Source organism: Oryx dammah, unplaced genomic scaffold (assembly GCF_014754425.2).
Source record: "Oryx dammah isolate SB20612 unplaced genomic scaffold, SCBI_Odam_1.1 HiC_scaffold_16, whole genome shotgun sequence".
NCBI classification, from domain to species: Eukaryota; Metazoa; Chordata; class Mammalia; order Artiodactyla; family Bovidae; genus Oryx; species Oryx dammah.
The window spans coordinates 832,758-854,789 of NW_024070200.1; the positions used below are offsets into that span (position 1 = coordinate 832,758).

Consider the following 22,032-nt stretch of genomic DNA (forward strand, 5'->3'; position numbering starts at 1 on the left):
TCAGGGGCCTGCGGTGGGAGGGGTCAGGGCCTGCGAAGGGGCGGGGGAGGGGCGGGGCCAGGCCAGGCCAGGGCCCCACCCACTGTCTCAGGAGATGCCTGCTCTGGAGCCTCTGGAGCGCTGGGTGCGGCCCCAGCAGGACGGCCTCCAGCACAGGCTCTGCAGGCAGTGGTCGCCCTTTAGCCCAACATCAGGCGAGACCCCTCAGCTGCGGAAACCGCCTGGGGGCCAGGAGCAGGGGCTGTTCTCCTGCAGGGGCCCTCGCTCTCGCTCTCTCCTCCCCAGGCTCACCCGCCCGGCTCGCGCTCCCACTTTACGATAGACCCCAGGCCCGGCAGACACCCCAACCCTGGAAAGGGCTGTGCCCGCCCAGCGCTCGCCTGGAGGCGCTGTGCGTACTGCTCCTGCACCTCCGGGATGGAGGAGGACACCTTCCGCTCCATCTCCAGGAGCTTCTTCAGGTTAGTGCTGGACTCCGAGTGGACGGCATCAAGGTTGATCCTGAAGGCGCCAGTCAAAAGCTGCCGTCCAGCCTTGCTAGGACAGCGGGGCCCCCGGACGGCACACCCTCAGGGACAGTGGCCCCCAACAGCACACTGGCTGCCAGAGGCATGTCAGAGCTCTAGGACGGGCTGAGCAGTGTGAGGCCAGATGCCCACCTGAGAAGGTGCTGGGCTGGTGGTGTCAGGACAGTGACCCTCTCGGCTCAGCCTGCCCTCCTTGCCTGACTCTCTGCAAGGCTCAGCCTTCCCAGGACCAGAGAACCTTCCAGGTGGCTATGTGACCCCCCAGACCTGACCCTACTTCCCAGGGCCTCAGCTTCCCTGACTGTACAATGGGGGCAGCATGGACATGTCATGAAAGTCAGCCTCGTGAGGGGCCTGTGCTAGACCAGCCCCTAGTGTGACCGTGGCCGGGTCACTCCCCTTCCCTATAGGTCGTGCAGGGACAGGCCACAGTGGACGCAAGGTCCTGTGCCAAAGTGGGATGACTGTCAGGCAGCAGATCCAGGGTCCAGGGTGGTGCCCCAGCACGGGAGCAGCCCAGCTGAGCCCACCGGCACTGGCTGGGGCGTGGGCGGGGGAGGGGAGGCACCTACCCTGCGGCTCGGGCGGGCAGCTCCAGGTCCTGGGGCAGCTGCAGGAGGTCAGGGTGGCTCTCCTCCACTTCCTGCAGCGTGACGTGTCCAGTGAGGCCCACTGAGGCCACACACCCAAGGCCGCCATGCAAGCCCCACCCTCGACAGCTCTGGTCCACGTCCCTCGGGAAACCTCCGGCACCTTGAGCCTCCAGGGCTTCCCTTGGGCCTGACTGCAATTCTCACGGTTTTGCTGTCCCGGGGTTGGGGCGGGACAGGGGCTGGTCAGAGTGGGTGGGGGCTGCAGGGTGAGGCAGTGCTGCAAAGGGGAGACCTGGGGGGCTGGGCAGGGCCCCCGGGACCTCTGGGCCCGTGTGCTGCACTCCGGAGGTGCCACCCCACCCCACCCCCCCTGCCGGCACCTCCAGCACGTGGTGCCGCAGTGCTGCACTCAGGAGGGCCCACGGCCGGCACCTCCAGCACGTGCACTCCGGAGGCGCCCCCCACCCCCGCCGGCACCTCCAGCACGTGGTGCAGCAGTGTGACCCGGCTCTGCTGGGACTTGGTCTCCGTGAGCTTCAGCAGCGTGCTTATCTTGAATCCGTCGGCGTCCCCAGTGTGGCTGCCCTGCGAGGGGAGGGTGGGGAGGGAGTCCCTTGGCCTGGTAGAGGGGTGGGGTCGGGGGTCTGGGAGCAGGGGCGGGCTGGGTGCCGTCCACTCACGTAGTTGAGAAAGTTCCCGATTTTCAGGATCAGCTGGCAGAAGAGCGGCAGCCGGTGACTGGTGAGCAGGCCTGCGGGACAAGGTCCCTTCATGCCTCCCCCTGGCCTGGCCCCCAGGCTCCGCCCAGGGTGGGACAGGGGCACAGGGCATGAGGGAGGGGCAGGACAGTGGAGCCCTGACCCCAGGGAGCTTGGGGCATGCCGCCAGCAGTGCTCCCTGAACCCCAGTGCCCGTTCTGTGGGCGAGGACGCTGAGGGGACCTTCTGGGACCTGCGGCCACCTTGGCTCTCGGCTCTGTGGGCGAGGTGACAGGGATATCCCTGGGTGCGTGCCCAGCAGAACCGGGCTGTGCCTTGGTGGCCAAGCCCGTCCACGTCCCTGCCACGCGGCTGTGGTGACTCCCTGGCTCCTCGCTCAGGGAAAGCGGTATGGGTGTGCACTTGTGTGAAAGCATGTGCACACATGTGTGCACCTGTGCATGTGAGAGCACGTGCATGTATATGTGTGTGCATGCACGTGTACATGCGTGCGAGAGCACGTGCACGTGTGAGAGCGTGTGCACACGTGTACATGCGTGTGGGCACTGGTGTATGTGTATGATAGCACACTTATACACACGTCTGCATGTATGTGTATGTGTGTGCACCCGTGTGCATGCACGTGTCTGCATGTGTGCAAGAGTGTGCGTGTGCACATATGTGAGCGTGTGGGCGCGTGCATGCATATATGTATGAGAGCGCGTGTGTGGGCATGTGCATGGGCGTGTGCGTGTGTGCGTGCCCACATGGCATGTGCACACAGGACCGTGCGTGCAGGACACAGCCCTCAGGACCGGGCGGCGGTCTGTGGGGAGGGGAAGCTAGGCGCCCACAGGCGCCGTCCAGGGCCAGCCCGCCCAGCCCCGCATCTGCACTCACTCTCACAAGCGGCGAGCAGCAGCTGGGCCTTAGGCCGCACCATGTCCAGCACGACGGCTGTGCCCTCACACAGCAGCATGCACTCGATCCGAAGCTGGTAGCTGGGGCGGCAGAGCAGGAGTTCAGGCTCCAGTGGCCCCCATCCACCTGCCTGGGGCCCGCAGGGTCCTCTCAGCTCGGAGCTGCCGGGGGTCTCATGGCCTGGCCTGGTTCAACATGCACATTCCCCAGCCAGGCCCCAGATGGGATCCGGCAGGACTGAGAGGGCTCAGCAAAAGCACTTTGGACAAACCCGCAGGTGCCGAGGACAAGGGCAGTCGCCCTCTGTGGGACAGTCCCCTCCTAGAGCAGAGGGGTCACACAGGAGGGCCTGGGCCGGCCTGCAGGGGGCCACGGAGCCCCGCCCACTTCCACCCTCACGACGTCCCTGGCCTGAAGGAAGGGCTGGACCCCACAGGGCCCCTTGGAGGGCCCCAAGGCTGGGGGCTGCACCAGAGATGTCAGCCCCCAGCCTTCACGGAACCCCAGGCAAGGGTCTGCACAGCCCTGCTCTCTGCTCCGGGCCCAGGCCCAGCTCCCATCCACCCCCGGGGCTGCCGGCTCACCAGGGGATGCTCAGCAGGAGGAGGTAGAACTGGTCGGCGCTGGCAAGCCTGGCCTGATCCTCCGTGAAGGAGCGCAGGTTCTCGATCTGCGGGAGGCGCCCACGTGCTCGCGGCAGCCCACTCACAGGCGCAGCTCTGCGTGGAGGGGCCCGGGCTCACCTGCTGCCCGCTCACTCACCTCGTGCTTCTCCGGAAGGAGCTTGAGGAGCTGCTTGAGGACCTCCACGTCGAACTTGGTGCTGTCCCCCGCCCGGATCATGGCAGTGACCTCCTCGTTGGAGCTGGAAGGGTGAGAAGGTGGGGGTGGCCGAGGACAGCAGGAGCCACAGCCCTTGGCCTCCTGGGACCCTGCCTGCCTGGGATGGCCCTGGGCCCACAGCCCCATGCCAGTCACAGCAAGCTTTCTCCCTCCACCTAGGGAGTCTCAGGGCACAGAGAAGGCGGGCCACCTGCCCAGGTCGTGGCTGACTGACGCACTCCCCAGCTGCCCGAGCGACCCCTGCCTCCTCCTTCCAGGGGGCTGCTCAGGACAAAGGGTGAAGGCTGACCGGTACCCACTGAGCTCCCGGGCAGGGCACCTGCCGCTAAGAAGCACTCAGGGCAGGGAGGCAGGGCCAGGTCCTCAGCCTGCCGCAGCCACCTCTCGTCTGTGGCTTTAGGGGATCCCTGCCATTCTCTGGGTCTCATATTCCCCAGGGAGGCTGGACTGGTGGTCTCCAGGGCCCCCAGCGGGAATCCTTTGCCGTTATTATCTGTCTGCAGTCCCAGGGATGGGGTGTGCACTTCCCAGGGCGGCCTGCAGAGGGCACTGCTGAGCCCAAGATGGGCCACGGCAGAGGCTGGGCTTCTGACCCATCGAGATCCTGGATGCTCACCATTTAAACTGCTTCAGGAAGATGTTGAGGTTCAGGCTCTTCTTGGAGTCCAGAAAAGTGATCTGCAAAACAGCCCCAGCCCGTCAGTACCTGGAGGGCGGCCACGGAGCCCTGTCCGAGCCCCGGCCCCATCCCTACCTCCTTGGGCTCCTTCCTGGCCGGGGCCACCGCCTGCTCCTTGGGTTTGGCCGTGGGGAAAGAGAAGAGCCGCTCGATGCTGGAGAAGTCGGGCTCCACCACCTCGGCGTCGGGGCTGCTCAACGTCGCCCACATGGAGCTGCGCTCTGTGGGTGAGGGGCCTCCAGTCAGGCTTACGCCTGCCCCCCAAGTCCAGGGGCAGGTGGTGCAGGCCTGGAGGGCTGGCAGGGGTGCCCTGCCCGGGGTCCGGCCCGAGGCAAGCATACAGCAGGCACTTGATAAATGCCAGCCACAGAAGCCCTCCAGCTGATGCCATGCTGTGTACGTGCGTGCGGGTACCCAGGGCCCTGTGTCCAGGCTAACCGGGACCTGGCCTCTAGCCACCCTTGGCCTTGACCTTCTCTTTGCATCAGCATGCCCCGCCCCTGGGCCCGCGCAGTACAGGGCCCCAGCAGCAGAGACCCGCCAGCCTCCAGGGGGCGTGTGGGAGCACAGGGGCCGGAGAGGGGGGACCTCTGACCTGTCCCCACCCCCTGCCCCGGGGGCGGGGAAGCCGTGTGGGCTGGGCCTCACCGCGGGCCACACTGGATGGCAGCTTCTGCCAGTTCAACTTCTTCATGCGCAGGGTGGGAGGGTTCACGCGCCGGTGGCGGGGGACCCAGGCCGAGCCCAGGCCGCTGTCCACCTGGGCCACGATGATCTCCTCCACATCGCCCGCGGCAGGGGGCCCGGAGACGCTGGGCAGGGGCGGCGGCGGGGGCGGGCCCCCCGGGCCCGGGAGGGGAGGTGGGGGCGGGATGGTCCCAGCAGAATTAGGCAGTGGGGGTGGTGGGGGCGGCGGGGGCGAGGGGAATGCAGCCCTCATGCTCGGCAGGGGCGGGGGCGGCGGCGGCGGCGGAGGGGGAGGGGGCGGGGGAGGGGGCGCGGTCGTGGGGCCAGGGAGCGGGGGCGCCGGTGGGGGCGGTGGGCGCTCCAGCTGCTCTGGGGCTGGTGGCTGCGGTGCAGGCCCTCGCTCGCCCTGGATGCTGGCGACGAGAGGGCTGCCGAGGGCCGCGGCTGGCTGCTGGCCCCCCAGGTCTGCTGTCGGGGCGCCAGAGTTTTGCGGGGAGCTGCCCCTTTGGCTCTGGCCAAGGTCGGCCTGGGTGCTCTTATGGGCCTTGTCCAGGGAGCCGGGGCGGGGCCGCCCCTTGACGGACAGGAGGCGTTCAACCATCTCTTCCAGGGTGCACTCCTGGCCTGGGGTGGGGACGTCCCGGCTCAGGATGGGGTCAGGGGCCAAGGCTGGCCTCCTCCACCCGCAGGCCGAGAACCCCGTCTGCCCACCCGCCTGGGGTCCGGGAGGGGGACGCAGGCTGGGGCTGCGGGCTCGGTGCTCCTCCCCAGCCCCGCCGGCTCACCGTCCGTGGCCAGGAGCACCGCCCGGTTCACCAGGCTCTCCAGGGCCTCCCAGAGCAGCTGGCTGGAGCGGAGGTTGGGCTCCAGGTGCAGGAGGCCCTGCAGCACCGACAGCAGGTGGGCAGACGCGGGGGAGCAGCTCACCTGGGGGCGGGCGAGGAGTGCGGGTCGGTGGGCGTCACCGCCTGGGCGTCACCCGCCGGCCTCCCCGCGAGGGTCCCTACATCCCAGGTGGTGGTGGTGTGGTCGCTGGGTCGTGTCCAACTCTTTGCAACCCCATGGACTGTAGGCCCTGCCGGGCTCCTCTGTCTATGGGCGTTTCCCAGACAATAATGGAGTGTGTTGCCATGCCCTTCTCCAGGGGATCTTCCCCACCCAGGAACTGAACCCAAGTCTTCTGCATTGCAGGCGGAGTCTTGACCAACTGAGCTACAAGGGGAGCCCCGGGAATGAGCCTGAGTTAGCGCTCCCCGATGGGCACACTGGTGGCATCAGGGCCGGGTCAGCACGGTGGGGCTGCCCGTGCCCTGTGGGGTGTCAGCAGCGCCCCTGGTCCCCGCCCACTGGAAGCGCCCCTGCCCAGGGTGGCAGCCCCAGTGTCTCCAGCTGTTTCTGGACGGCCTCTGCGGACCCCGGCCCCTGGCTGAGAGCTGCTGGGTTCAGCGATGATGGGGCCTGGGCTGGACTGGAACTCAGCTCCGTCTCAGCCTCTCACTGTCCCAGCGTCCCCTGGGACCACCCCACAGTGGCCGGGCTGCTAGGCCCAGGACCACGCAGCCACCCTGTCCTGCTGGGTCCCCGCCCCAGGCTCCGCCTCTCCAGTCCCCCATCCCCTGTGGGCTTGGGGTATGCCTCTGGAGCTGCCCGAGGCCCAGCAGGGCGGGGTGTGAGCGGGGCAGGACAGGCGGCCCCTTCTGAGCCCTGGGCCCCCCTAGAGTCCTGGGAGGCGCTGCCCGCCGCACGCACTTTGTGGAAGAGCGCGGAGAAGACCTCCTGGTGGCTGCTGACGTCGATGCCGCCGAAGGCCCGCAGCAGCTCCTCCTCGTCCTCGGCCTTGGCCTCCCTGAAGGCCTCGAGCTGGATCAGCAGGTCCCCGTCCTCCAGGTCTCTGGGGTGGGGACGGGGAGGGGCCCGGGGAGTTCAGCCGGCTGCCCCGCCAGCTGCCCCTCCCTGGACAGACACGCAGACCACCCTGGGCAGGGCCCGAGGTTCCCACAGCAGGGGCGGAGGGCGCAGTGGTCTGTGGGGTGGGCTTCTGGGTCAGCTCCACGCCCCCTGGGACAGGAAGCGTGAGTTCTCACACTTGCAGGGAGAGAAGGCATGGCTGTGCTGCGTGGGGCGTGGGGCGTGGGGCGTGGGGCGTGGGGCGGAGGGCAGGGGAGCACCAAGGCCTCTGGGGGACCTGCCGAGCCTCAGCTCTGGCCTGAGCTGGGTTCCTGGGTCCACCAAAGCCAGCCCTGACCAGTCCTCACATCCAGCAGGCCTCTCTCCGCTAAGGCCAGTTCAGCCCCAGTCACATCAGCCGGGAGCCTCCTCATGGGGTGGCCCCCCGCCCTCTCCCCGGGGGGAGCGTGGTCCTGGTTAGGACCAGGATGGGGTTCTCAGCTACACCGGCTTCTTTAAACATCGACTGATAAACAGTCTAAGTGTGTCACGTGCGATATCTGGGACACATGCTGACAGGACAGTCTGGGTACACTCCAGTTTAACTGGGCGTCCTGTATTAAACCCGGGGACCCTGGTTCTGGGGCAGCTGCTGGCCGCTGGGGAAAATTCCACAGAATGGCCTGTCCAGCTACGGATGGCAGGCTGGGTCCTCCCTGGGCCTGGCCCCAGGATGGGTGGGCCTGTCAGGGCTACTCCGGGAGGCCCCCCTCCCCGCCCTCCTGGAGGTGCTAATTGGGAGCCGGGTATCGGGGGAGGTGCATGGGGGCTCACCGCAGCCGCGTCAGGACGTCCAGCAGCTGCAGCCCTGGGCAGGGACAAGCGAATCACCGGCACGTGGGACGCCTTCCCCTCCGCCCTTTCCCCGGACTCCCTCCCACCACCCACAGTGCCCAGCTTGTGGGCTCCCTCGGGTCGCTGGAGGCATGGGGCTCTGGAAAGACCTCATTGGACACACGTGGTGCCCGGGGAACAGTCACGCCACAGCCAGCAGGGCCAGGCCTGGATGTCAGCCAGCCGGCCTGCCTCCCTCCACGCGGCAGCCTTGCACCGGGATCCCTCCAGCGCTACCGTGCAGGGGTCCTGAGGCCCTGCGTCCACTGAAGGGAGCAGGAGGGCAGGAGGCTTCCCAGGCCCAAGCAGAGCTCACCCCAGGGCCCTGGAGAGGGGCGAGGGGCATCGTCTCTGAAGCGGGCAGTGCAGGCCGGGTGGCCAGGGCCCGGCACAGAGGTCAAGCTTACCGATGAACTCGCTGCGCAGCTGGGCACGGGTGCGGACGTCCTCGGGGCCGAGGATGATGGCGTTGACCACGCTGAGCAGGGTGGCCACGTAGGGCACGTTGTCGCTGTCCGAGAGCTCGCTCATGATGACGCTGAAGCGGTACTGCTGGCCGCACACCGTCTGCGGGGTGGGGGGGGGCAGGGGTCAGCATGCCCCCAGGCTCCAGCCCGGCCCCCGCCACATGTGGCTCACCTTGTAATGGTCCAGGGCGTCCAGGGTCAGGGCGTGGCCCTCGGGAGAGTAGATGCACAGGGCGGCCAGCAGCTCAAACACCTGCTTCTTGACCATCACGTTGGACGTGTCCAGAGCTGCCGGGGGTAGGGGCCTCTCAGAGGGGCTCGGGGGCCCCTCCTCCCGGTCCTGGCCTCCCCATGCCTGCATCGACTGCCAGGCCCAGGCTCCCACCCTGCAGCTGCCAACCTGCTGGGCTGGCAGAGACCAGGGCCCACCGCCCACATCAGGCACTGGTCTCTGGACATGCTGGCTGCCCCCAGGGGTGTGGAGGCAGGCGCGGCCCCAGTCACTGGGGTTCTACTCCCGATGGCCCTCAGGTCTAAGTTGCGGGCTCTGGGCCCAAGGCCCACACTGGCACCCCTCCCAGCACTGAGCCCATGTTTTCTCCAAACTTAGAGCAACCGTGTTTGCGACTCACAGCCCACGAAGCCGCCTTGTCCCCATGGCCCTGCCTCCCACTGCACTCCCGGAGCTGGGGAAGCTCTGGGGTGGGGGGGTCTCCTGGCTGATCCTGCTGAGACTAAGGCACAAAGGACTCTGCGACGGCAACGGCTGGGCCTGGGCCAGGTGGTTTCTGGTTCACTCGCCCACCTGGGCTCTGCCTGCCCCGGAGGTCATCAGTGGGGGCAGCACAGCCTGGCGGGCAGAGCGTGCAGTGACCACTGTCCACCAAGGGCCACCTGGGGTCTCCCCCAGGTTGGGGACTACGTCTAGCCACAGCCTGGGGAGACTCCCTAAAATAGGCGAGTAAGCCAGAGCTGAGGGAGAGCAGGACTCGGCCGGCACACATGGGCACCACAGCCTGAGTGGGGGAGGGGGCGCCCCCAGGAGGCCAGTGCAGAGGTGGGGGTGGGGGTGGAGAATGATGCCAGCGGGTGGCCCAGACCTGAGCAGCTGCAAACCAGGCAGAGTGGAGGGGGCCCCCCTCAGATGGACATGTGTTTCTGATCCGGATGACTCCGACTGCCACGGTGTGGACCGGGCCCTCAAGGCCAGAGAAACCTCAGGCTGGGGCAGAGCCTGGACTAGCACCGGGCTGGGCGGAAACGCAGAGGAAGTCACAGAGCAGAGCCGGTGACCAGGTACAGCTGGCGGAGGATGACGCTGCAGTGTCCCGGTTTCAGAGTGGGCGGCCCGCCCCTCCCACCCTGCGCGCGCGCCCGGGCCTCACCCAGGGAGAGCTGGCGCACGTAGGCCTGGTTGCTGAGAATGTACTGGATACCCTCCTGGGAGTTCATGACGGCGCGCACGCAGCTGACGCACGTGAGCTGCAGCAGGGCGTCGGCGATGCGAGCCACGCCACGGCCCGACAGGCGCGCCAGGGCCTCCAGGAGCAGGTCCAGGCCGCTCTGCTCCAGGAACTGCACCATCCAGCCGCCGTCGCTGCCCTCCAGCCGCTTGCGCAGCCCCGAGTAGTTGACCACGGAGGGCACCTGCAGCAGCCGGATGCAGAGCTCGGGTTCGGCGCTCTCCAGGTTGGCCTCCGTGGGGTCCGAGTCCTGTGGCCCCAGCTTCTCCTTCAGCGCCGCCCACTTGCGCTGCGCGCCCTCCTTCACCGACATCTTGCTCAACTGCGGGCGGGAGGAGATGGCTGTGAGCCCGGGGCCTACAGGGCACCCGCGGCCCAGCGAGGCGGGGGCAGGCGGTGTCCCTTGCTCCGTGTCTCCACCTCCCGACAGAGGACGCGCCTGCTGATGCCCGGGGGACCCGCTGTGCTGGCAATCCCTCATCCCGCCAGGCTTCCCGCTCCCCACGGGCGTCCCCTGTGCCAGGCGCCTCTTACACCCATCCCTGTCTCTGTCGTCATAGCAACCAAGGAGGCCGCACCCCTGCCCTCACGGTAGGCACCAAGACCCTAGGAGGCCTCACTGGCAGGAAGGCCACTGACCCCGTGGTGCTCAGGCAGCAGAAATGGTGTCTCTGGGGCTTGGTCACCTGGGCCCCAGGGTGTGCCCCTGCTCAGTGGACAGGCTCAGATGGGTTTGATAGGGTGGGCGGGGACAATTCCACACCCGGGGCATTTCCAGACTGCCCACAGCACCAGGAATGTGGCTGGCTCCAGGGTCACGTGCAAGGCCCACTCGATTCCAGGCACGACCAGGGGCCTTTGGGGAGCAGCCCTGCCAGGCCCCAGCTTCTGTGGGCTTCACTTTGTCAGTCTGTGGGCAGGGGGCAGGGGCCAGCGTCCCCCAGGCCGGGGGCTCTCGGACACTGACCTGGATTCAGCTACAGGAAGTCTCATGACTGCCCGGAGGACATCCCCCAGAGGGTGGGGGGTGGCCCAGGTCAGGACATTCCCAAACACTCCATTCTCAGACCAGAAGAGTGGAATGCAGGGAGTCTCTCTGTGTCATCACGATAACTGGTTGGGTCCCTCTCCTGGGGCCCAGGGCTGTGATGTGGGCCCCAACCCGAGCCCTGGGACTGGCCCAGAGGGTCAGAGGTAGCCCAGGCTCTTCTGTGACCATGTATGGTCTTGTAATTTAGCATGTGAGCGGGGCAGCGTGGAGCTCCTGGGCTGGAGGCCCGCATGGTGACACCACTGCGCCTCATGCCGGGGGGCCTCATGCTGGCACTGCCCACCCTGACCCCTGACCTCCCACCACCCGGAGGGGGGCATGGTACACCCCCACTTCACAGGAGGGAAATGGAGGCGGCACCCAGGGAAGCAGGGTCACGCACGTGCCCAGAGTCCCAGAGATGGAAATGGCAGAGCGAGGCTGGCCCCCAGAAGGTGGCCTGGGGCCCTTGAGAGGCTGGCGCCCACTGTGGCATCACCCTAAAGGCTGCTGGCTCTGGCCAGTTACAGAGGAGACCCCGGGGGCCAGCTGGGGCCATGCGTGGGACAGGCTGGGGGGCAATGGCCCAGGCGCCCATGCTTGGGGTCCCCAGCACTCGCTGTTCTCTCCTGGAGGCCCTCCCCCCCACCACCTGGGTGAGGGTCTTGGGTGTCCTCCCCTGTGAATTAGGAGACAGACGGGCCCCTGGGCCAGGAAGCTGATGTTTGTCTGGGAGCAGAACTGAAGTTTTGCCCGCAGTTTGACGTGCATGACGCCTGTTTCCCTTCCTCCATTGATACGGAGGGATGAGCTAGCAGTGAGGACTCTGCAGCAAAAATAGACGTGAGGCTTTTCTTAAATAGAAATGAGACTTTCCTGATAGACAAGGAAAATAAGGAAGCAATGCACAGGCGGGGGAAAGAGCGTAAACAGGCCTGAGAGTTTAAAAGTCTTAGTGATTCTCTAGCTGTTGCCAGTAGCATGAAGCACTGGTAGGCAGCCTCGTCCTTAGCGGAGCTGATCGCTCTCTGGCTTCGCGCCAGCCGCTCTCTATCAGGCACTATCCTCCCCCTCCCCTCTCTTGCTGTTGTTGCTTTAGTCGCTCAGTTGTGTCTGACTCTTTGCAGCCCATGGACTGTAGCCCGCCATGCTCCTCTGTCCACGGAATTCTCCAGGCAAGAATACTGGAGTGGGTTGCCATTTCCTTCTCCAGGGGATCTTCCTGACCCAGGAGTTGAACCCTGGTCTCCTGCCTTGGCACGTGTGTTCTTTATCACTGAGGCACTAAGGAAGCCCCACGCTTGTAGCATTCTGCATTTCAAAAAGAAGATCAGGAGTTGGTAACTTCAGGGACACCAGACTCGGTGATGTCAGCTGAGTTGCCCAATGTCAGCTGTGACCACTTTGAAACTTTGCAAAAGAAAGGGAAAAAAAAAAAAAAAGGCAAGCCCTTCATGAGGTCACGAAGCCTCTCCCTCTCCCGAGGAGGGCAGCGTTCCTGGGGCACTATCCTCCGGTCTCCCTCTTGCCTGGCAAATGGTAAAGCCGCCCGTTTCTCTCCACCAAACTCTGTTTCCGTATTTCTTCTATTAGGCATTGGTGGACAGGGAGCCAAGATTTTCGAAACACCTGAGTTTCCGGAGCCTCCCCCCACCCCCCTGGGGGCCTCCTGGCAGTTCAGCAGCCCCTCCTCTGTCTGCAGGGGCTCCCCCATCCCTCATCCCCCCCCTTCCCTGCAGGACCCCTGGGTCCTCCCAGGAGGCAGACCAGCTGGGGCAGGGCGGGGGGCCATGACCACTGTACTCCCAGCTCCGGCCCTCTCAGCAGACCCTGGCCGAGCCCCAGGTCAGGCTGCTGCAGCAGTTGGGGGTGGGTGGGAGAATGTGGGGTGTCCCCAGGGGGCCCTGTGGCCTGGGCCCTGTATAGGACCTGGCCCGCCCCACGACTGCAAGGTTTAACCCACCCTCCAGGCCCCCAGGTACTCACCCAGACACGCAGGACCTTCCGGCTGCCTCTGCCCACCCAGGCTGGGCCCTGCCTGGGGCTGCCCCCCACACTCCCCTGGCTTCTCATCGCTGCTGCCCACCGATGTGCCCAGCTGCCCCTCCCAGGCAGCCTCGCAGTGTGGGGGAGGGGCACTCCCACCAGCACTGGGAAGAGCCCGGCGGACAGACAGACAGATCTCCACACACACTGCCACCAGCCGTGGGTGCCGCTGCTTAAGGAGCACCCAGAGCTGACCCTCCCTTCCTGCCCCCGCCTCCCCTGGCCCGAGGCCCCGGCTGCCTGACACAGGCTGGGCGGACACAGCGGAACTCTCCCAGACCAGCACTCTGGCTCCAAGTGTGACTCCAGCCAGGAGCCCCAGGGGTCCCCTGACGCGAGAGACAAGCTCCCACAGGCCACCAGGTCACCAGAGCTGCCCAGGATTCCCCACACACCCCTAATTCCTGGGGCCACAGGCTCACTGCCCCGAAAGACCCCCCACAGGGAAGCCCCTGGGTCTGAGGGGAGGGGAAGCCCAGCTGGTGACCAGCCCGGTCTGCCCACCTGTCCGCCTGATCCTAGGCCCTGTGTCCTGCAGCCAAGCTGCCCTGGCTGTCCGCCACCACCCCCCACGCACTGAGCCAGTCAGAGAGGGTGCAAGGGGCTCCACTGGCCGCAGCCCAGTGAGCACGGGGTATCCAGCTGGGAGAGCGAGCTCAGCTAGGGACCCAGAGGCTGAGGTGGGTGACTTTTCTCCCACTGTGATGCCTACCAGGCTGCCAGCCTCATCCAGGGTCCACCTGGTCAGGCCCCAGGCCAAGGACATCTTCCTAGAAACATTCCAACCACTTTTCAGGATAAAGAGTGAATATATAAATGGAGCTCAGCCAGACCATATACAGAACTCTGACCCACAGGGGCAGCCACCAGACCAGAACAACCAGCACCTCCACAGGAAGCAGCCCACTCCCTGTGGGCCAGACCTGCAGGACGTCAGACTGCTATCTCTAGCGACAGCCCCGGAAGCCCTCCGAAGGCCCTGGGACATCCCCCCATGGCCCAGGCTCCATCAGTAACCCACAGCTTCCTGGGCTTTGTCCTCGCTTCCCAATGAGGACCAAGCAGAGAAAGCTGGACAGGACAGGACGTCGCCCAGCCACCGCATGGGGGCCCTCATCTCAGCCGTGCAGCTCCCCGAGCCCTGCAGCCCCCATCAGGACCCGGGAAGCCCCATCCTGTAAAGAAGCTTTCTATACGCAGAAAATAGTTTAACATAGTAATACGTGTTATATAGTCAAGGGTGTGTAGGTAGCGTTCTATGTATATAGTAACCACACGGCGGTGATTCCCTGGCTGCTGCAATTCCGAATAAATAGCTTTGCCTGTTCCTTTCTGTGTGGTGACTGAGCATCTCTGCAGGGAACACTGGAGGGACCCAACGTTTACGGCTCTCAGGAGCACAGGCTGTGGGCGACGGCCCTTGGGGACAACGCAGGGACCCTGCGTGGGAGGCAGCGAGCCGGAAGGCGGGCTGCAGCGGGTTTTCATACTGAAACTGGGCCTGGCGGGCACCGGGCAAGCGCGCAGGGCCCTCACGGCTGTGGCCATTCAGTCCGTGGATGCTAGGCTCTCAGCCCCGGCCTGCCCTGTCCACAGGCTGAGCGCCCACCCTGCAGCCAGGCCGGGCGCAGAGACCGGGGCTCCGATGGACAGGACCCGAGGGGCAGGGCCTCGGGCCCAGCTCTGTTCTTGGCAGGGCCCCGAGGGGTGGAGCCGCGGCTGTGCTCTGGGCGGGGCCGAGGCCTAGATGGGGCGGGGCAGAGGGGCGGAGCCGCGGCTGTGCTCTGGGCGGGGGCCCGAGCTCAGGAATGTGTTCCCGGCGCTCAGGGCTCCCTCAGGCGAGGGGCGCGGCCAGCCCGCCAAGGGCTGGGCCTGCGCAGGAATTTGGAATCAGCACCGCAGACTGAAAAAGTCTGGGGCTCCCAGGGTCCAAGTTCAAGAGGCTCAGGCCAGACCCTGTACCTTGAGCATCTGAAAGGTCGGGTGCTTCAGCACCTCTTCTGTCCTCCAAGCAGACCACCCCACCCGGTACCGAAACCACAGCGGACAAAGGGAAGGGCCTTTGCAGGGGAAGCCCCGAGGCTCTGACGCTGGGGGGACGTCGCCCATAGATCCTTAGCGTTCACCTTTCTTCTTCCGTTAACGTGGGCTGTCCTCTGGGTAGGGGTCATGCCTTCCCCTTCCGACTGGGGCTCTGGAAGATAGGGTCTCCCTCTGAGCTTTCCCAGGGTCCACTCACTGATCTGGGTGTCCTGCTCACCGGCATCACCCAGCCCACACAGATGCCACCCCCTCAGACATCTATCTGGCTCTCCTGAACATGGCCAGCTTGGCATGGTGATGCTGGCCCCTCCACCTGGGTGCCCTCATACCTGGGCAGTGGTGCTGACTGACAGGAAGCCATTACCTCTGCCTACAATAATCAAACTCTGTGTGTGTAGCAGGGGGCAGGGTCAAAGTTGGCCTCCCAGACTCCCGAGACCAGCCCCTGCAGACAGAGAAGCTGAGCCAGGCAGACACTGGGCTGTATCCTGGACACACACTAAGCTGCGGCTAGGAGGCCCTGGAGGGGTCCAGGGCGCACTGAGCTTTGAGCAGCCTGGTGGGCAGGCAGCCCAGCCACGGCACTGAGCCTCTCACCTTGTGGAAGTGGCTGAGGTTTTCTGTTCCGCAGTCCCTGCTGGTGAGGGGTGCAGGGTGAGGGGTCTGGGGCCGGGGTGGGGACTAGGGCTAAGGAAGGCACCTGTGATGGGGAACGGTTGCTGGCAGCTGGGGAGACAGCTTGGGGCAGCCCTGCTGGCATCAGCACTGAGCTGGGGTGCTTCTGGGCCCAGAGCCAGCAAGGCTGGGGGCGGGGCGCACAGAGTGAGCTTGTCTCCCCGGGGTGGGCGGTAAACCGGCAGGAGCGGGGTTCCGGAACTGGGAGGCAGGGGCTGCCACACAATATTTTTAGCTCCTACAAAACCAAAATTTTTCCACTGCCTGGCAACTCTTGGATTACATTCCTGGCAGCTCCCTGGAGCTCAGGGGCAGCCCAGGCCCTTCCCGGTGGGAGGGGGAGCTGAGGCTACCCTGCCGTGACTTCCTGTCTCCCTCCTTTCCAGAATCTCGGCTTCTCTGTGTCATCCCAACAGGCCCCGAGCCCTCTGGGAATCTTGACTGACCTGTGTGGGTCACCTGCTTTGGGCTCATCCCAGGTAGGGGCTCTTGCAGACAGGGGGCCTCGGGGAGGTGACTGAGTGTCCGCCCACCGCCCACCCGTGCTTGGGCGCAGTCCACAGGGCCTTAGGCATGCAGGGTCCCACGGTTCCCTGGTCCATCTCCTGTCCACACAACCCTCCTGCCCACTGCCACCTACATCTCCAGGATGGGGTGCGAGGCCTCTGCCTCCCAGGCCTGACTGCGCATGAGGAGGCTGGCTGGCCACCGTGGCACCCAGCAGCAGGAGAGAGGGGCCGGGGAGGCGGGTGGGCACCAAGACATCCAGGGCAGCGCCGAACTACGAAACAGAGATGACCACCAGGAGGCTGGTTGCACTGTGTGGGATTCCAACCACATGAAATGGGGTGTGTCACACAGGACACACGCCAGACACTAAGAGAGGCTGCATCCAGGGGGAATATGGTCATTTCACCATGAGAAAGGGAGCCTGCAAGCACAGTGACAGGAGGGGGCCAGTGGCATCTCACAGGGAGACTTGGGCTCCAGGCGGGTCTGTCCCCAGCTCAGTCACCAGGAGTGAAAGGGCAGAGCCAGGAGCCGGGTCTCCTGCGCTGTGAGTGGAGAAGGATCGGGGCCCGGGCCGGCTGCACCAGCAGTCGGGGGAGCCAGGCTGGGGCTCGGTCCCTGGTGCCCCAGGACCTGGGTCAGGTTGGGTGGTGATAGACACAGACCTCTCTGGACCCCACCGTCCTCGTTAGGAGCTGGAGTTGGCAGGGGCCCCATGGGGCGCCCCTGGTAGGGGACTGATTCGACAGGGAACTCTTGCCACAGGAGGGGGTGGGTGGTGCCGCCCCTGCGCTGGGCACACTGGGAGGAGGGCCCACCCTGTGCTGGGCACTGCTGGCGTTGGGTTTTGGGGGATGGGCTTGAGGGGATCTGGGAGTCCCCCTCCCCCAGGATGAGCCGGCTCCGTTCGGGTGCAGGGAGAGAACAGGAAGGGCGGAGGCACCCGCACCAGGAAGCCCAGCTCTCGCTTCCACCTGGCCCGCGGGCGCACAGGGGCCGCATCTGTCCTCGTGGCCCCCCTGCCGGTCTGGGGTTCTGATCGAGCTTCCGGGGGCCCGAGGCTGGAAGGGCGGGGAGCGGCTCGGGGGCCGACGGGGACAGTGGCCACCACCGCCACCCCCTATCGCCGAGTCAGCGGCAGCGCTCGAGGGAAGTGATGTGTGTAGGCCTGCGGTTAGAGGGTGAGGAACTTGGTGGCGTCCCGAGGGGCAAGGTGTCTGGCCACAGTGTCCACCTGCAGGCTCTGCTGGGCCGCACGCAGACCCGGGGTTCGCCGCCAGCGTCTGCTCTGCCCGGGTTCTCTCCCCAAAGAGCAGACACAGCTCAGGGCAGGAAGCGTAGGGTCTCTCCCCTGGCCCCTGCACCCTGCAGGAAAGGCCATTCAGGGAGGACCCACAGAGTTGGGTAAAGGAGGGGACAGGCCAGCTTCAGTCACTGGCCACCCTGTGCCTGTCTGGGAGTCTCAGGGTTGAAGGCCACCCACTGCCTGCCCCGGTCCAGGCTGCCTGCCCAGAGGAGGGAGAACAAAGCAGCAGACTGGGGAGGGGGGAGGGCCCAGCCTGCAGAGCCTGGCTCCGCCAGGGACTGTGGCCAGGGCCGGGGGCAGGGGACAGCGCAGGTTCCAGCTGAGACCAGGCTCTGCTGCGGACCAGCCATGTCCCTTGGGCACAGACCTCAGCACCTCTGGCCCTGACTCCTGTCTTCACCCAGGGACAAGCAGGTTGATGCCACCCCTGCCCCCCAATCTGCCAACAGATCCATGGATGCCGGCTGCAAAGCAGGCCCGCCACTGCCAGAAAGCGCGGGCCCCTGCCCACTGCCGCCTCCTCGGCCGGCTCACTGGGCGACGCTGAGCGGGAGGGTCACCGCCTTCCAGGGCCCCACTCAGCACTCCTGGGCCTCCCAACCCACGTGGCGGTGCCAGCAGCCCGACCAGACCGGGCGAGCAGGATCCTGAGTGTTGGGCATGAGACGCTGCACGCTGCTCTTTGCCAGGCACCAAGGGCCAGGCCCAGCCTGGACTTGGTTTTCACATCTGTAAAATGGCCAGGATGCTGTCCAGGGACCTGGGTTGGCTAAGCCACTGCTGCCTGAGCAGGGCCGGGCCCGCCTGGCCAGCTCCCCTTCTCCTCTCAGAGGCGACTGCCCAGGTCCTGGCTGTGCCTCCATCACTGCCGCCTCCATCTGGACGGCCTGGTCCTGCCCCCGGGGAACAGCCCGGAAGCACAGGGGCTGGGTGGGGGGCAAAGGTGTCCCCAAAGTGGGCAGCAGCTGGTCTGGGCACCCCAGGCTGGCGTTCTCAGGCCATTCACGCTCGTGCACGTGGAGCGGCAGAGCCAGGCAGGAAAGGGGGATGGCCAGCGCCCCCCACGCCCCCCGCCCCGGGGGCCAGGGAAAGAGCAGATGTCTGCTTCCTGGCTCCTGCGCGGGTGGCCGTGCAGAGCTGTGCGTGAGCAGAAACGGGGACGCTGGTACAGGCGCATGGCTGAAGGGAGGCACGCTCCACACTGAGGCCGCATCCCAGGGTCCCAGACGACCTGGCACCAGGCCAGACGGAGAGACTGAGGCCCCCTCACCCAGCTGGGCAGGGCCCACGCTGGTATCCACACCCAGACCCACTGGCATCGGCAAGGATCAAGGCCAAGCTCAGGAATGGAGCAGTGCCTGCCCCAGCAGCGGGGTCTGCTGGGAGAGCGTGTGTACGTGGGTGTGGTGGGGGGGTCACCACTGTCTGGGGGGCGAGGGGCTGGGCTGGCCTCTGCCCACAGTAGCCCAGTGCGGGCTCCGAGGAGCCCCAGGAAAGCACCATACAGGGCTGTTCATGCGGCCAGAGCAGGACGGCCCCCTCCGCCTCCCCGACCCACAGCGCACAGCGCTCACCTGTGATGCTAGGTCTCAGTGGCACCATCTGCAGAAGGGTTGCAAAACACGCTCTCCCGCACCTCCCCAGGCGTGTTTTCAGGCTGGCCTCCCATCTAAGGAGGGTGCTGCTCGATGGCCCCAGTCGAGCGGGCCTCCTAGCGGTGCAGGCCGCACAGCCCCTCCCGGGGGCCTGGCTTCCCTGTTGGGTGGGTCCAGGCACAGCCTGTGGGAGCAGGTGGTCCCTCAGCTCAGCCTCCTTCTCTGTCAGGCCCCAGGGTGCTCTGATGGGGACTCAGCTCGCCAAGTCGGGGGCTGGAGGGTTCAGGACTAGCCCATGAGCAGGGGGATGCCTGAGCGGGGCCCTCAGGAGCTGCAGCTGGAAAGAGTCGGGGTGACCGAGAGGTGGGGAGGACAGGGGCTGCAGGAAAGTGGCCTCGCCCTCACCCTCGGCCCCTCAGTCCTCAGATAGCTCAGGGGGGGCCCTCCACCCGTGCCTGCCCCCTCCCCCACTCCTAGGAGGGTCCGCTGCCTCAAAGAACACCTGGCTCCCGGCGTCCAGCGCCGCCATCTGTCTGCAAGGGCTGCTGGGCTCTGGAGTCACACAAGGGGGTGCCCCGAGGGTGGGCCAGCACCTGCCCTCCACTGCAGGCCCAGGGGCAGGGGGCGCTGCTCAGCCAGGACGAAGCTCCCCCAGCTCCCAGAGCATCGCTGGCGGGACCCTGAGGCGGCTGTGCGCACATGCCTGCTGCTCCTCGGGGACTGCGGGGGTGACGAGGGGCAGGGGGACAGCCCTCCAGGTGCTGGATCCCTGCGCCACCCCCTTCTCTCCCGCTCGGGGCAGTGCTTTCCCCATGCCCAGCGTGGTGAACGCCGCGCTCCAGGCCCTGCAGAGGCTGGTGCACACAGGAGGGTCTTTATTGGCACCTCTTTCCAGGACGGCGGGCACTGATCCCGTCAACCAACCACCCCGTCTTGGTCTCCTCTTCCGTGAAACACAACCAACCCTCCCCCAGGGGCGTGGCAGTCAGAGTAGGTGGGGACGTTCAGGCCAGCTCACCGACTCCTCTCCTCCACTCATTTGGCCCACAGACCCTTGGGCCGTGGCGGGGACTTCACCTCTGGGTTCCCCTCTGGCCACCCTCACAAGCCAGGGGCTCAAGCCCACCTCTGGGCACACTGCTGCCCGGGTCCAGGCCAGGCCAGCTAGTCATGCCCGCACACAGGGCCATGCCCCTCTCACTGCCCAGGATCCATCCCTCCCTCCCGCCACCTTCATGAACCAGCTCACTTCTGCAACCCGGGAGACTGCACTTTGACGAAAGGCAAACGGAGTCTATTCAGGGCACAGCTTCCCGGCCCGGTTTAAGGGGGAGGTGTGTGCAATTAGCTCCGACAGCCCGTCAGCACCTCCACGCAGTGGGGCCTCACCTGGTGGTTAACTCTCGGTCACGAAGGAGCAGAGCCTTCGGGGGACTGGCCACCTGCGTTGGTCACGGGAGGGCAGCCCCACGGTCACCTCGGTTCACACCAGCTCCCCCTCCACCCGCACCTGCCCTGACGACCTGTCAGCTCCAAGCTGGGTGCTGGCAGCTCCTGGGAGGGCGGACCTGGGCAGTGGTTGGAAGGGGCTGACGGTACCAACTGGGCTTTGAGCAGAAAGTTGGTGCTGGGCTGGAGAGGGGTGGGTGGGAATGGTGTGAGGTCTCAGACTCCAGACTGGGACCGAAGGCCCTGGCCGCGGCTGCAGGAGGGCCGCAGCATGCACGCCACCCCCCTGCCCCCTCCCCTGCCCTGGGCAGCCATGCCAGGGAGCCTAGGGCTTTGCTCCGGGTCCCCAACTCCTCCACTGCTGGGCGACATAGGAGGTCCAGGCCTGAGCCACTGTCCCCACTCTGCGGGTGAAGATAGGGAAACTGAGGCCCTAGAAGGCCAGAGTCCTGGCCGGTTCCCATTGCCAGAGGGAGAAGGGGGAAGGGCTGGTGGGGAGGGGACTTCCCACCCTGGATCCTGCATGGGTGTGCCCGACCTCTGGCCTTGTTCCTGATTCCTGGCTGGGGCAAGGGCTTGGCCATCAGAGGGCCTCTGACTCCTGGTTGTCCGGCTAGGGAGGGGCAGCCTGGGGCCTCAGGGGGCAGGCGGGCACAGCCGGGGGTGGGGGGCAGCACAGATTCCCTCCTGAGGTTGCGGTCACTCCCCAGGTTCTTCCCCAGTAAGGGGTCCCAGGGTGAGGCTGCAGGAGCAGGGGCTAGACTGCCAGCCCTACTCTGGAGAACGGAGGGCAAGGCCGGGGGCTAAATCCCCTAAGACCTGCCTGAGGGGTGCCCAGGACCCCTGCGCCCACCTGCTCCCCGGCACCTACAGACCCAGCAGCTCAGACGGGGCCGCAGGCCACCGCGTGTCCTGTGTCACCGGGGCGGCGGCCGCGAAAATGAAGTTTATTTTCCCAACTGTGGCTGATTCATGGTTAGGATGTGGCAGCCGCAAGGCGGGGGAGACCTGCCGGCGCTGGATAGGGCGGCGGCCCGGCCGGCCCTCGGCCCACCACTCGCGGGCAGCGCGCGCTCGGGCGGCGTCTCCGCGCCGGGGCCGACAGTCTGGGGCGGGGCGGGAGCCGACGGGGCCGGGGCGGCGCGGGATCCCCGCTCGGGAGCTGCCACCCGGGCTGCACACGACGCTACCCCAACTCCGCTCCCGAGCCGCAAGCACCCCATGGCCCCGACTCAGTTTCCCCGCGGCTCCCGGCCGGCCCAGAGGGCGCGGACTTACCAAATAGGGACGGCGGCCGAGGGCGGGGATAGGGCCGGCGTTGGGTCCGGGTCGGATGAGGGGGCCGCGGGCTGCCGGCTCACCTTGCGGTTCCGCACGGCTCAGGTTTGGGCTGGGACTCAGGCTCCGAGGGGCGCGCGAGAGGAAGACGAGGTGCCGCCCAGCCCCGCCCAGCCCCTCCCGCTGGCGGCCACGTGGGGAGCGAGCGCGGGCCGGGGGCGGAGTCTACTCCTAGAGAGGCCCCGCCCACCGCTGCCCCCCAGGCAGGGCGCCCAGGATCCCTCCCCAAGCTGGTAAATTACCGCGCCACCTCCGCCAGGCTCGGTCTGTTCCCGGGCCTCCCAGTTTCTCTCCTGCTGGGCGAGGGTGGCGCTGGGGGTTGGGACACACGGAGCGGGGAGTGGGGGTCCCGGGAAAGCTTTGGAAGTGGACCCTCCCCCC

The 22,032-nt window shown here is 66.5% G+C and overlaps 1 protein-coding gene across 3 annotated transcripts in view; it reads right to left on the reverse strand.

The window, feature by feature from the left end:
* Positions 1-21,735, reverse strand: part of INF2 (inverted formin 2) — a 27,961-nt gene extending 6,226 nt beyond the window's left edge. For 2 of the 3 annotated variants that reach the window (XM_040256820.1, XM_040256818.1), the window contains exons 1-17: positions 21,592-21,735; positions 9,582-9,981; positions 8,369-8,484; positions 8,137-8,296; positions 7,670-7,703; positions 6,698-6,839; positions 5,734-5,875; positions 4,910-5,572; positions 4,337-4,482; positions 4,199-4,260; positions 3,502-3,604; positions 3,324-3,409; positions 2,719-2,819; positions 1,801-1,871; positions 1,598-1,705; positions 1,100-1,170; positions 381-501 (exon numbers count right to left, since the gene is read on the reverse strand). In XM_040256820.1, coding sequence (XP_040112754.1) covers positions 381-501; positions 1,100-1,170; positions 1,598-1,705; positions 1,801-1,871; positions 2,719-2,819; positions 3,324-3,409; positions 3,502-3,604; positions 4,199-4,260; positions 4,337-4,482; positions 4,910-5,572; positions 5,734-5,875; positions 6,698-6,839; positions 7,670-7,703; positions 8,137-8,296; positions 8,369-8,484; positions 9,582-9,972 — 2,517 coding nt within the window. In that variant the 5' untranslated portion in view covers positions 9,973-9,981; positions 21,592-21,735. Of the gene's footprint in view, positions 1-380; positions 502-1,099; positions 1,171-1,597; positions 1,706-1,800; positions 1,872-2,718; positions 2,820-3,323; positions 3,410-3,501; positions 3,605-4,198; positions 4,261-4,336; positions 4,483-4,909; positions 5,573-5,733; positions 5,876-6,697; positions 6,840-7,669; positions 7,704-8,136; positions 8,297-8,368; positions 8,485-9,581; positions 9,982-20,253; positions 20,497-21,591 lie in introns of all 3 variants that reach the window. The other variant, XM_040256819.1, reaches the window with a different exon arrangement.
* Positions 21,736-22,032: the final 297 nt, after the last annotated feature.